We start from the raw sequence: 15,440 nt of genomic DNA on the forward strand, positions 1-15,440 counted from the left end.
TGGCTCTGAATGCAGATATACATGTACATGCAGCTTATATGTCATCCTCCACAAGCCACACAAAGGTGACTCCAGCCATATCTCATTTCTCATAACTAGACAGTGGTAAAGTACTGAAAAATGCAGTTTTCATCCACAGTTTTGCCAGATGTACTTTACAGAGTAGTTACCAGAATTAAAATATATCAGAACATCATCTCAAACCAGGCTACTGATAGGTTTTTTCTTGTTGTTTGTTTGTTTTCAGAATTACAGAAGATATAAATGATATTGAAGCCTACAGTTTATCAGTATGGATTTGCTACTTTGCTTTCTTTGCCTTCAATAAGTCAATACCTCACAAATTGCACATCAGCCCTTCACCTCTTCATCTTCCACTGTAATCACCATCTCATTTGTCTGCTTCTTACTGCAATAATCTCCCATGTAAACCATGCCATATACTTCTCCACTTGCCTTCTCTCTGTTCTAGCAATGCTGTTCTTCAGTGAGGAACACAACTGCACTTCCCCTCTCCTTTTGCTTTTCAGGAACAGTTTCACTGAGAAGACTTTCCCAGGCAATCAAACTGCCCCTTGTCAATCAGCAACTTGCAGTCTTGTAGCAAGGAGATGCATATACTTCTGTGGGACAGCAAGCTAAGCTGGTTGGCAACATACAGCAATTAGTTAGTAGACATGCTGTTCTGCAAACTCTTCATGGGTTAAGAAATACACGCTGTCCCTTACCTGCTCCTGTTCACAAGGAACTGCTTTGTGAGCTTATGTTTGCATAAACCTGAACTACCAGCAGGTTGCACAGACATAAATGCACAGTCTGGGCTGTGGCTGAGATGAGGCACTGGAATTTAAAGCTTAACAGGAAGGAGCAGCTTTATTTAAGTGATGAACACAATTAGTTACTTCATTGCATGGAATAAAATACTGCTTGATACCTTGCAAGGCACCATGAGGAAATACTGACACTCTGAACTTTCACAAAGAGGAAAAAGGACCCAAGAAGAAAATAAGTTTTCAAGACATATGTCTTGGCAACAACACTACGCCATTCAAAGACAAAACCAGAATACCAAGAATAGGCAGAGATATTGACAATAGAAGAGCATCAGACTCAAGAGATGACTCAGAACCAACTTATTCAACACAAGCATTTACATCTGCTATTTAGCCCTTTACTTCTACTTGAGCCAATGCCAGTTTAACATAGTCTTTCAGCATAGGCTCAAGTCTTTTCATCACAATCTCTGGCATCAGAATTGCTGTAAAAAGTGTTATTGAAGTGCAACCCTTGAGCTGTCAATATCCATTGTAAAAGATTCCTGTATTTCTTTCCTTGAAAGTGAAGTGCCTTCTCCACTATCATTATCTGAGACTGTCCCCTACCATCTGTGAAAGATTTCTCACCATATTCCTCCATAGCTTTCTCCACCAGGGAGCTACAGTCGAGACAGGCACATTTTTGCAACATACCATGCTGGCCATTTGTACAGTTTGTACTGTAGAAACAAGCAGTTACCATTTTCCATCTGAAGAGACTGGGCACCTTAGACACATGCAAGCTGGAAGTATTGCCATTTTTTGGCAGGAACATGCTCATCAAGCACAGCTGATTTCAAATCTAGAGAAAAACACTCTTTGCAGGATTTTTAGATAGTCAAAGATGTAAAACCCATCATAAAGAAACAAAAGGTGATGAAGGAAATAACGTCTCCATCTTTGTAGACAACCAAGGTGTCATTTTAATTTGTGTATAACTGCAATGTCATTTACCAAAAGTCTGTTGCACCAAGTTAGAAAATTGTATAAGCAATACTTTGTCACCCATATCTGCAATCTTCTACTTGACTAGGATAAAATATCTCAAATTTAACACTATAGTCAGCAATCTTTAAGCTTTAAAAAGGTTTTATCCATTGGGTTCCTGAAATACGTTTTAAGGGAAGTTTATCCTAACATGACGTTCAATGTCTTCTCCATGTTAAAAAGTATAGCTAAGGTTTCAATTACTGACTGCAACTCCTCCCCACAACTAAAATCTACTGTTATAAGAGTCTCAGGAAAGAAAAATTGTACTCTCTACTTCATGTGCACACTATGAAACCACTGACACCGCTGTTCTGTGGAGAAGACTTCCTCTAGCCTCTCTTTTCCAGCACCCTGATAAGAAAAAAAATAATGACTTTTTCCTACATTAAATTTACAGGGTGAACTCTGACCATTTGAAATGAACACCCTTTGAACTGGCATTATTTCCCATTTGTGTGATACATACTCCAATGTTCCATAAATTGCCTATGATAAACACAGCACACCAAAATCACTTTAGTGGCAATACTGGAATACCGTATACCAGTGAAAGACAGGAAGGAGAGAAGAATTACTATGGAAGTCTCATAACTTTTAAAAAAGTTACATAAGTATTCTTTATAACACATACTTACTATTTTGCAAAGTAAAACTACAATTATCTTTTGTCATGGAACTATGCTTCAAGTATTTCTTCATATCCTTTATCACGGAAAACGGCTCATCATACAAGTATGATGCATGGAATAAATTCCATCACAAAGGTTTTCCCACTGACGGTGTAACTCTGAAACTCTCATTAAATTTATTTTCAGAGTAGCCTCAGACTTGGCGCTCTGGATATGTACATACTAATGTTCTTTTAACAACCTATTCATGTAACGGAAGCGTAAGGTATAGAACCTACACAATTATTGATAAAAAGTCACACCACACAGCTTGAACTGTTTCTCAAACACCAGAGATAAATCCAAAGGAACAATTGCAGCACAGGAACCAAGTTGCTGATCGCACAACACCGTATTTCCTTAATAGAGCAACTCCCATAACGGCTCACATTAGAGCTCTCATACCTGAAGTATCTACCTGCATCCCTCACCTATTATGCTGTTTAGTGCATCAAGGTGAGAGACAGTGTTTGATTAAGCAATCTTATCTTCTTCAGATCCCTTCTGCCATCCTCAAGAGCAAACAGATGGCTAACTATGACGAGCAGCCTCTACCCACATAGAAAATCAAAGGAAAACAAAGAACTACTCACTTTACAGTCACTGCTGCTCTTTGAGCTGTTCTGTGCACGTGGATGTCTGCCTGGCTTATGCTTCCATTTTTCATGAACAGTACAGTTCTGGTCTTACCTGAACTCTGAAGGACAGATGGGAGCATGTTGTTCTGTGTGGTTCAGGATAAAGTAAAGGCAGAGACCATGTATGTCTCTCCGTGGCCTTTCATGCATGTAAAATTTACTCCAGGCTTCTATGCAAGAGATACAGGCACACACACCCTGACCTATGTGTAACAACTTACAGAGCTTCCTAGTTACACAACTGCCTTTTTAAAAAAAAATAAATATTAAAAAAAAAAAAGAGAGAGAGAGAGAGAGAGAGAAAAGAAGCAAGCTATTGGCTTAATTTAATTCAACTATATATTATCCATATTTATAAAGCCAAAAAAAATCATGTTTGTTGTGTGTACAATGTTCCTCTTTGTGCTTCAAAAACATTATGAAGGTCCGTATCAACATATGGCAATACAATCAATGACAAATGCAAAATGCTTACAAATAACATTTAATTGAAAGACCATCTAACAGATTAGTAATGCATAGCACATTCAACCTAGGAAACATCCTACAAGAGAAAAGAATAAAATAAAATAAAATTTATTACCTTACAAGTCCTTATATCCCAGGCTTTAACTTCTGGGCTGAACCCTCCACAAACAAAAATATTTGAATCTGTAGGGTGGAACTTCAGTGCGCTGATCCTAAATTCATTTTTGCTGCTAAATATCTGCTTCCCTAAAATAAAGTGAAAATTGAAGATTAAAATTTGATCAGAAAATGAAAATAATTACTAATTTCAACCAAGTTTCTCAAATACCTAGCTGGTCAAAAGTGAGTATGTTTCTATTAACCCATTTCAAGTGCCTGGGACTACTCTGGTTTCCTGAAAACACAAGATGGAACTCACTAATTTCCACCCATGTGAAATCAATCCTGCTCACGGGCTTCTGCACCACCAATTGCTTCATATTGAGAGGAGACAACGAGCAGTTTTGCACATGATGGAGAGGAGAACCACCAAGGTCCCAGTTTACATGACAGGCAGGGCTCAATCTTCAAATCTAGCATATGTATGTTTTCCTTATGTATATTTCCTTATGCATGTTTTCCTGTGGCTTAAGAGAAGCCATAGTCTTTTATCAGTGGGATGAAAATAACAACTAGAAGAAAAGACTACTGTCTGTACAGAAATCCCACGTCCCAAACTACAGCTCTTGGGTGGTTTACGTATATTTCTGTGAAGGGAAGAGTGAACCTTCATCTTGAAAAAAGGAAATAACTTGTATGCCATCACATGAAGGCTGTTCCCATGGATACTCTGTTCCCAACATTTAATTGTGCACACTAATCTTCACAGGATCCTGCAGTTAGTATCAATTGCATTTTAGACACTTCCAAAGGCAACAGAATTCAGCTACATTAATTTATAGGACTTTTCCACAGTCCACTGCTTTTGTGCTAACAAATTCATGATACTAACATATGTTCACTGAAATATTATTTTGAAATAGCAGCATGGACCAAGATAAATAAATGTATTTCGTTTCCTAATTTCAATGTCCTTTATATTCTACATATCACATGTAAAGATCTACATTAAATAAAATTATTGCCTAAGCCACAATGAAGAAGTGCTACAGAAATAAACAATAAAAAACAACACGAACATACTATGACAGAAGTTTCTTAAAATATTAATTAACCTAGATTTTCTGCAAATGAGAGTTGTCTCAAACTACTGAAAATACTTTAAAAATAATAGTGACAGGTATAAATACTTCCTGTTAGGTGGACAATACTGATAAGCATTCATACAGATTTTTTCCTGCTTACTTCATGATTTGGAGCCAATTTATTTGGTTTCAACATCAGTTCCATTTTCCCCTTCTGCTGAAATAAGCTTACATAGTCAAGAGAATAAGGCTTGTCAAATTATTTATTTATTCATTGTAAAGTAAAGAAGAGAAAGATTGTACTTTATGCATGTAGACTTTGAGCTAGCATTGGCAGGCAAAAACAGATTGCAGAGAATGTAAGGGGGGAGAGGCAACTGTTGTTCTGCATGAACACAGGGTTTTGTAGGTTCTTTTTTCTTTTCTTTTTTTTTTTAATGGATTATCTACTGATTACCCATGCAATATCTAAAGGGCCTCTCTGTCACAACTGAGGGGAAGACTTAATTCAGTCCCTTAAGTTCCTTCCCCAAAAGGAGAAAAAAGTCACAAGGGAAGCAGAGACCCTTCATACAAGTTGTGCAACAGTGACCATCTTTCATCATGGGAGCTTTCAGCATCCTAACAGCTATGGCAGAAAAAACAAAGACTCCACAGGGAATGAAGAAGATATTAAAATCATCAGTAACAGGAGCAACAAGATATTGCTCTCATCTGTGCATCATTTGAAGGCTACAGAAAAGCCACATGTGCATGCATCTTACTCTGTCATCTCGAACTCTTGAGAAAACACTGAATTTGCACACAGAGGCTCCCTGGTCATTTTAATAGCACTTTGCTTCAAAGGAATTTGGCTCTTACAAGTTTAATAAACACTCTGGGAGTATAACCAATATGTTTTTATGGTACTGCAGCCAGAAATTAAAAAAACAACAGCCTACCTGTACTTATCCGGTCAACTAGGACATACAGCATCAGAACAAGCAGCAACAACTCTCCAGAAAGCACACTGTCCAAACAACGCTAGATATAGATATAAGAGATCCAATAGAACTCACCACTTCACATTCTGAAAAACATTAATTGCTTACCTGACTTTACTAAGATCTGGTTTTACCTCCACAAGACTTATGAAAACTGCATTTTCTATCTATAATGGATACATTTCTCTCACTATTTTGCTCTTTACAAATGCCCTAGCATTTTATCTAGCCTAAGGCATGAGATAGTCAAGTAAGATACAACCAGAAAGGATCTGCACTAAATATAAGATGCATTTCATCTACTGACTACAAGATCTGTTGCCGTTCCATAGAAAGAAATAAGATTGATTTGACACCATTTGTTATTAATTAGTCCATCTTTCAATCTCATCCCCAGCTACTTCCAAGTAATTTGGTCATTTGCCCAACATTTTCTGCAGAAACTTAAATTCTCTGCTTCCCTACTTCATTTTCCCCCATTTTAAAGATAGATGCAGTTACTGTGTTTGCCCTTTTCTTGTCATCTTGTCTTAATTTGGTTATTTACCCAAAAGCTCTCAGTGACAGTCACTAATAGTCCTGAGATCATTACAGTGCAATTGTATGAATTCCACACTACGGTGTAATTGTACAAACAGAATTCATGCAAACAACATGAGCATCTTATTCTCCTCAACACTCTTTAAGCTCCCCCCTTTTCTGATTTTGTGATTGTACCTTAATGTTTGATGCAGATATCAACCACGCTACCTTTTCCACTGGTCTGAGGATCAATTGTGATGTAGTAACTTGAAAAGCTCAGACTCTCTAATTAATCATCTAAATTACACCTCTCAGTCTCATTCTTTCTCCATGCAAAGTGGAATTTAATCAAATCTCTTTTTCTGGAAGCTCAGTGAACAGCATTTCAAAAAGTCTGGCATTATTAGGTGCATACGTGAATTTCGCTCTACTGCCATGTCAGAGAAAATGAGAAAAAGACTGGAATGTAGAAAAGAAAAGCATGGGAGCAAATGAGAGCGTACTCAAAAGGGAAGAATCACAACAGTACAGAAAGGAAATTCCCCTGTTGTTGAAACTGAAATTTATGACCAATACACAGGACTGCTTTTCACACAAATATGCCTGAATCCTGCAACACAAAACTTTCCTAACATTTATGTGACTACATTCCTTAAACTCTTTCTTTTTAGTTCTTAGATCACCAGGGCTGAACTGCTGAGGCACAGTCTCTACGGTAATGAAATCTCTATCCCCAGAATCTTTTCAGAATCTCAATAACAGGAAAAACATCATCCCTCCAAGAGATGGAACACATCGCTTTGGAAGATGATGTGGCAGAATATAGCTCACACAATTCAGTATTTGAAAACTGTGACTTTAACTCCTAGCCGTTTTTCTGTACAAATTTCCTGTAGTGTGTTTTACTACAATGAGCTACATGTGTAACTGTGTTGTGATGGAAACCAGCCCCACACCTTGGGAAGTCCACCTTTAACGGTTTCTGGAGATACTGCTACATATTTCTAGTAATCTGTAGTTGCAATCACACATATTGTTGTAAGTTTGTTAACATTAAGTACATATTCAATGTTTTGGAGTCTTAATTTTTATATTGCAGAAGATGTCCTTCTAGTAGAAAACTCCCGTATCCATAACAGAAAACAATGGGTGTAAATCAGCAAGCTTTGTATATATCTGCATTGTATATGTATTTATTGCATTTTAGTTCCTACAGGTAGCATAATAAAGACTCAACCAACACACAGGCTGTAGAAAATTATATTTTCTGAAAAATGATTTGGCAAATTGAGGGAAAAAACATGTCACGGATCATTTTCCTCTGTGAGAGGTTGTTATTCCAAAGAAGAGAGCAAATGTTTCTCACAATCTTTAATTTTCACAATTTCAATAACAATACCTACTACATCTTTGCAATGTGTTTTATATTCTTAAAGTGCTTTAATTCAATTCTTCACTCATTAAAGGCCCACCAGTAACATACACAGTATGAAAAAAGTCTTAAAGAGATCTTGAACATATGTTTCTGCTCATTTCATGCTGCAACCTACTGTGAAACTGCTCAACTATGAAATCAAATATTTTAAAGGCTATTTAACATTGTGAGTTTTTCACAGAACATCAGCACAGTTAATGAGCACTGGATGCTTCTGTAACTGTGTTTAGTGGTCCTAAGGTTCACACCCCTACATGTATAATCCAAAACATTCACTTACTTACACTAATCAGTAAAGTAAAGTGAAGCCTAAAACTTACAAGGACATAAAAGTGATCTTGCAGAGTAGATTGGATTTCCCTACTGCGTTTACAAAAAGACATGAAACAATAAAAAAAATCACCCTCATTACAGTCACAATCCCTCTCTCATATGCAACAGTGAGAAGAAAATTAGATTGATCAGGTGTTATTTGTTCTTAACAAATTGATGTTGGTTGTTACTTGTCTCTTTTATCTTGCCATGCTTACAAATTTTTTTATCTCCAGGAATGTAAGTTATACCAACTACATGCATTTATTAATTTTTTCCCCTACATAGTCACAATTTTCAGGTGCTTAAAATATTAAATCCTTTTACCTTTGACCCTTGAAAACATTTCAAAAGTAATCTTTGTCTCTTTTTATTACAAGAACTTCATACTAGTGAATATAAAAACTAAAATTCTGTTAACTCCTGGCTGGAGGGTAACCGTTAAACTATATTCAACACATAACTGCTAGATTTGGGGGGGGGGGGGGGGCACGACAACTCTTTTGACCTCACAAAGATGACCATGTTCATTCAAAAGGAATGGAATGATAAATCCACTGTTTTGTTTTTTGTTTTGTTTTGTTTTGTTTTTGTTTTTTTTGCGTGTGTTTTTTTTTTTTCTCCTGAGGTGTCATATAAAATATATGCATTAGTGAATATTCATGCACTATCTACATAGTACTGGGAGAAAGTTAAGAATAGGAGGAGAAAGTCACAGCTCTCCTAAGGTGATGTTTATGTATGAGCACTAAAATTTCTATTTGAACAAACAGAATTACATTAACAATAATCATGTTATATCTATAGGACTAATAAATTAAAATAGAAAAGAAAATAGAAAAGCAAATGTAGGCCATCCTCTTGGAGATACAAAATGTGCAATTAACAAACTCTCAAAATAAATGAAAGAAAAAAAAGATTTAAGTATATATATTATTTATATATTTAAGTATATATATATACATACACACACACATATACCCATAAAACTCCTTTCCAAGTCAACATCTTCATTTCCTGCCTATGGCAATGTGAAATCTTTCAAAATAATTTAAATTCCCCATTATAGTTCTGAGGATGTTATATTTGAAACCAAGCTCAGTCTATGAACTAAAATACAACTGTAGCATTTGGCAACTTAGGAAAAGTGCCAACATTTGTTAGAACATTCCCTCTGTCATAATATTAAAGAATGAAAAGTGTCTATAATATGCAAATAATATTAATCCAGCCAATGTTCTGCCTATGTTGTTGTACCAATTCATTTGTGACTAATGAAAAATCCACTGATGAATAAAATATATTCCAAAAATAAAACAGTTATAAATAAATTTTAAAAATATATTTCCCCTTCTAAAGTTGTTAGAGATTCTCAGTTACATCTGGATGTAACAGATGGTAAATATCAAATGGACTTGATATAGAATTGTTTTTAAAGCAAATTTTCTTGGAACAAAATGCTCAATGCTCTCTGAATACAGCACTACTTGTTACTCAATGAACAACAAACTATCTGAACTGTCACTAGTAGAAAGTGAATGTGAGTGTTGTGCAAGACGAACAAACCCAGGGAGTCTCAGTGGCTCACAGACTGCTGTGTTAGTATCATTCATATTATATTGAAACCTTTCAAAAGGTTTTAATTTTAAAATGAAAAATATATGTAATAGGATGATAAAAATTATATTAACTATTAATCCTTACAGGGAAATCACATTTTTGGATCTACTAATACTTACAAAACTCCATACTGCAGCTCTGAACTTGCCTCATGCTAACTGTAGCAATAGAACTACTCACATGCATAACACATAAATTCCTTAAATATTTTATGCATATACTCTGCAGAGTAGGTATAACATTTTCCAAGAAAACTGTATGTATGGAAAGTCTTACCTTGACAACCTGATGTTAGGATAATGGAAAATCATTTATGATAATAAATGATGATCTATAAAAACAGAGTTTAGAAGACTTGACAACAACATCTAATTTCATATTCACTAAACCAGGGCAAGTTAACTCCTTGTATCTCACCATTTGAATTATTTTCTTTCCCCGTCCTTCATTATAGCATCACTGAATTATGCAGGCTGGGCCTTCAGGGATCATCTAGGCTAATCACTTACTCAAAGCAGGTCTAGTTGCAGCAGGTTACTTGGGACCAGTCCACTGCAGTTCTGAGTATCTCCAAGTACAGAGACTGCATGGCCTCTCTGGAGAGCCCATTTTAGTGCTTGATGACCCTTGAGTTGAGCCTAAGTTTTCTGTGTTCCTATGTTTGTTCTTTGTCTCCCATCCTTTCATTGAGCATCTCTGGGAAGATTCTGGCACTGTCTTCTCTATGCATAATAATAACATCCTAAGCTGTATTTGCAACTGTTCCTAAACTTTTAAAAGTCATTTTCTTCAGATTGTTAGGTTTCTTTGGATGAAGAAGACATAGTGATTTTTGTAACACAGATGTAATATAGAAAAAAATATACTGAAAACTAAGATGAGAAAGATTAAACCTCAGCAAACGACTAGAAAACTGTTGAACCAGAACAATGTACGCAAGAGATGAGCACAGAGCCTTAAAGACAGAATTATTTATAAAATCCCACCAGCATGCATTTACTGCACTTAAACATGTTGCTAGTTAGGTCAGTCTAGCAATGGAAAGTAATTAAGACCAAAGTCCAAAAAGCATGTAAAAGTCCTCTGTGAAGGAACAGTTCTAACATCTATCTGAAGTTAATCAAAGAAGAAATCATCTCAGCACTGATGAAGAGTGAGAAGGAATGAATGATTCAGTGAACTAATGTAAATCAAAATCTTATAGCTGCCTCAGTGTTTTTCAAATGGAAATGAATCTTTTTATATCAAATTGATTTGAATTCCAGAGGCAAACTGCTTGCCCTGTTTCTCTGGAAAGCATTGACTGAAATTATGATTAAAAAAAAAAAAAGAGAGAGTAACTTTACAACACAGAATAAAATGGCCTGGATGTATATGAAATCACAATAAAATTCTTATTACTCATATCATACTTTTCCAAATCAGGTGAATATCACAAAGTCAGATCTAAGAATCAAAAATACAAGTGCAGTTCACAGGAGCTAAAAGGAAGCTTGTGTCCTTAAAATAAGCCAATAATGAATACCCCAGATTTTCAAGGTTTCTGAGAATTGTTTTTGCCTTTGCACATACAGTTTACTTAAGCAGTTAGAAATACTACATAGCTCAGAGGTCAGTAAGGAAAGAGCCATTTACAAGTTCTGTTTTGAAACTTGGTAAATAAAATCTGTTATTGTTGTCACTGCCACAAATACTAGAAATACCTTCTTTCAAATGAAGCACTACAAACAAAGGGTACTACTCCATTACTAGATAGTTATGTCTGAGAAATTTATGTCTGAGAAATTTTCAAAATTAAAATATATCATTGCTATTACTTCTGGAATTTGCTCCATAGTTTTATAAAGCAAGACTTTCAAATGGCTCAGACACATAAAATGTATTCTACCATTATAAATCCCCTGAATAGCCACTCTGTTTAGAATTTATAACCACTTGAGTCAAAAATTAACTCCACTTATATTAGTAAATTTCAGTTATATATGAAACTAGAAATGAGAAGATTGCTACAATGAAGACTGAAAATAAAAAAGATAAAAAGTCTAATAAAATTAATGGTTAGGTGTATTAACCTCATGTAACAGTACTACACAAGATATATAAAGTTCTTCTCACTGTTACAAAGCCTGAATATTCTGAAATCATCAATATTCCATAACTGTGTCACATGTTTTAGATTTTCAAATTAAAATATTTCCCTTCCAGCCATTATTGAATTTAAATACTTCTGGTATGACAAATCTTGAGAAAAATAAATTCCTAGAGCATGGCAGAGAATCCTGTATTGATGTGAACAATATTCACAAATTTCCTTGGCCACTTTCCCAGTCTATTTGAATAGGATTTCTGCTCTCTGGATATTTGCATACAACTTACTTAATATTATGTAAGAGAAAATCCTCCTAGACAAAAACTTCTTACAGTTACCTTAGGATCTCTTTTGCAGTACATATACATTTATATATATAGAATGTTTGCAGGAATTAAGTATTTATAAATTAAGTAGAAAGAAATAAAATTTCATTTCTTCAATTGCTGCTGAACTATCTGAGGCCTAATCCTGTATTTATAGACACAGAGAGGTATCCTGTTATGAATAGCCCCAAAGAACTCCACTGGATGAATGCTGATAACATAGGTAAAGGAGAAGATAAGTAATGCTGATGGAATTACTTTGGTTTGTGAAGGACACATGGAGAGATAGAACATCCAGGATGTCACTCACTGAGGTCACAACAATCAAATCAAATGAAATTCACAACTTCACCAAAACAATGCAGGTTCAGACTCAGGGACTGAGAACACCTGGACAAGCTTGGTAAGTAGGCTTTTGTGAACTGAATGAGGTTCAATGAGTCCAAGTGCAAGTTGCTGCACCTGGGTGCTGGCACTCCCAGGCATGAGCACAGACTGGGAGAACCCATCAAGAGCAGTCCTGCAGAGAAGGAGTTGGGGATTCTGGTAGATGAAAAAGCTTGACATAAGCCAGCAGGTGCACTTGCAGCCCAGAAGGCCAACAGCATCATGGTCTGCATCAGCAGAGTGGTGAGGGAGGTTTTGTCCCTCTCTGCTCTGCCTTTGTGAGGCCCCACGCGGAGCCTTGCATTCAGGCCGGGGCCCACCAGCACAAGACAGATGTGGGGCTGTTAGAGCAGGTGCAGAAGAGAGCCACAAGGATCAGAGGACTGCAGCACCTCTCCTTTGAAGACGGGCTGAGAGAGGTTGGGACGTTCAGCCTGGAGAAGAGAAGGCTCCAGGGAAACCTCACTGCAGCCTTTCAATACTTAAAGGAGACTTATAAAAAAAGATGGAGAGCAACCTTTTACTTGGGCAGATAAAAATAGGAAAGGGGGAATTGTTTTAAACTAAACGAGGGGAGAGTTAGATTAGCTGTTAGGAGGAAATTTTACACTCAAAGAGTGGTGAAGCACTGGCTGCCCAGAGAAGCTGTAGATGCCCCATCCCTGGAGGTGCCCAAGGCCAGGCTGGATGGGGCTTTAGGCAACCTGATATGGTGGGAGGTGTCCCTGCCCATGGCAGGGTGGTTGGAATTGGCTGATTTTTAAGGTCCCTTCCAACCCAAGCCATTCTACGATTCTGTGAGTGGAGTTGTTGACCTTGAACTGTTAATGGGAATGTTGAACTCACATCAGAATTTAAGTTTCTACACTCTATAATTCTAAAGTTAACCATATGCATAAAAGTTACTGAAGTCAACCTTAACAAGTTCTGCAAACACTTTAATGAATGAGTATAACAGAGCATAAAAAATACGCAAGTTTCATTCTGTTCATTTGTACAGTATCTGACAACAGAAACTACATGTAATCATCAGGTTAAAGATATTTCAGTCTTCTTAAGTATCTCAAACTACCCTTAATTGCTGAGTAATTTTTAGTGAGGACGTTTCAAGAATTCTAACTTTGATCTATAGATTGTATCTGTAGTTTCAAATGAAGAATAATGCTAATGAGATCCAAAGTTAATAGTATTCAACAAAGGTAACAAGTAGGGCTGAAATGTACCAGAGTGTGGCCTTTACCTGTCTCCACATCGGTTAAATGCAGCATGGAGTCGAAGCCCCCACTGAGGATCCTTCGTCCACAAGATGACCACTGAGAAGCTCGGACAGCACAGGAGTGACAGGAAAATGTTTTCAGACAACAGCCTGTGTCTACAGCATCCCATATCTTAAGAAGAAAGATAAGGACAACTTTAATCAAAGAATGAGAATAATTTTTTCAATGTACTGATAAGTAGTTAGAGCTAATCATCGTCTAGCTGAGAAAGCTTTGCATTCTGAATGCATATCTGCTAAGCTGTAAATATCTGAAATAATTGCGCGGTTGATTAGAATTAGGGCATTTTATTAACAAGGCAGAAATCAGTAATACATTTTCATGACTTTTATTATTTCTTGAAATAACAATTCATGCTGAAATTTTCCATTCATGTTTGTGCCATGTTTCTGTGCAGGGATGCATCAAATATACTTTCTCTTTAAATCACTTTTTCTTCCAAAATTTTTGCCTCTATCAGAACTTCCTTTCTATCAACAAAGAGGAATCCCAGCGGATTACAGCTTTCACATCTGCCTATAGATAAGCTATTATCATATCTCTCAGTCTTGCAGTTTGTAATTTTAAGTAGAATTTTACCTTAACTTCACTGAGGAGACAGATAAGAATATCATCATATAGCTACATGGAAAGGACTGGTCTGAGTACTCTCAATTTTCAGTTCCTTTTGGACTGAATTAGGTCAATGCTCAGCAATTCTGAAAATACATTTCTACTAGTTATCTACTTAAGTATGTAATAACTAATGTTTGCAGCATATAAATAGTTCAGATCATATTTTTTTAAAGCATTTTTAAAGGCAATTGTTTCCAACTAGGATATTTTAGAAAACAGCTAATAGCTTTAATTTTAAATTACCAAATGTGGTTTGCAATAATCAACGGTCCATCATTTTTGCAGTGCTCTTTATGTCATAGTTTTAAGACAAAAATAGAAGTTTAGCAAAAAATGACCCAAATAAAGATTCAGTATGCTCACATTTCTCAGAAATAAGCTAAATAACCACACTATTTTCCTGATGAATATTCTATTTCAGTAAAAGGTAGATCATAAAATATCTTATAATTGTGTGATACCCTATAATATCTGTTATTCGAATTGTTTAATAAAATACATAACAAACGTTACAACCATACTGGCAAATCTTCCATTATACTACTTCTAATATACAAATAAATCAATGTTTTTATAGTGCTTCATGACAAGTTTATTGCTATACCTGTCAGAAAGTAAAACCCAAGGCAATTTATTGCTTTGAAGTCACCATTTCAGTTCACAATACTTGTCTTGGTGATCAGTCATTTTCATCTTTCAAAAACTAGCAAATTTTAAATAACACTACTTATGAGATTGGAAGGCTATTCTGAATTCCGCCTATTCTAATTAACTAAATTTTAAGATTGTTCATATAATGCTAGAAACAGACTAGGCAACTTACAGAGTTTAAAAAAAAAAAAAAAAAAAAAAAAAGTGTTTTGTTTTGTTTTGTTTTTTGTTTGTTTCTGTAAGTGAGATCAAATTCAACCTTTACTTATGTCTACATGGAGCAGTGAAGTCAGTATTAAAATACAATTGACTGCATGTCTGTGCTTTAAAAGACGTTAAAAACAAAAATAATTCACTAAATGATGAAAAAAAGTAAGTAGGTGTGCACTTTGTGGCAACAGCACAATTCATAGTACGAGAGAACATAAGCAGGAAAGGGGAAATCAAGACTTCTTCTAAT

At 35.8% G+C, this 15,440-nt stretch overlaps 1 protein-coding gene across 2 annotated transcripts in view; it reads right to left on the reverse strand.

The window, feature by feature from the left end:
• WDR25 (WD repeat domain 25) overlaps nt 1-15,440 on the reverse strand; it is a 66,298-nt gene that overhangs the window by 14,805 nt on the left and 36,053 nt on the right. For both annotated transcript variants that reach the window (XM_032187727.1, XM_032187728.1), the window contains exons 3-4: nt 13,678-13,825; nt 3,695-3,825 (exon numbers count right to left, since the gene is read on the reverse strand). In XM_032187727.1, coding sequence (XP_032043618.1) covers nt 3,695-3,825; nt 13,678-13,825 — 279 coding nt within the window. The remainder of the gene's footprint in view (nt 1-3,694; nt 3,826-13,677; nt 13,826-15,440) is intronic.

This window comes from Aythya fuligula, chromosome 5 (assembly GCF_009819795.1).
Source record: "Aythya fuligula isolate bAytFul2 chromosome 5, bAytFul2.pri, whole genome shotgun sequence".
Classification (NCBI taxonomy): domain Eukaryota; kingdom Metazoa; phylum Chordata; class Aves; order Anseriformes; family Anatidae; genus Aythya; species Aythya fuligula.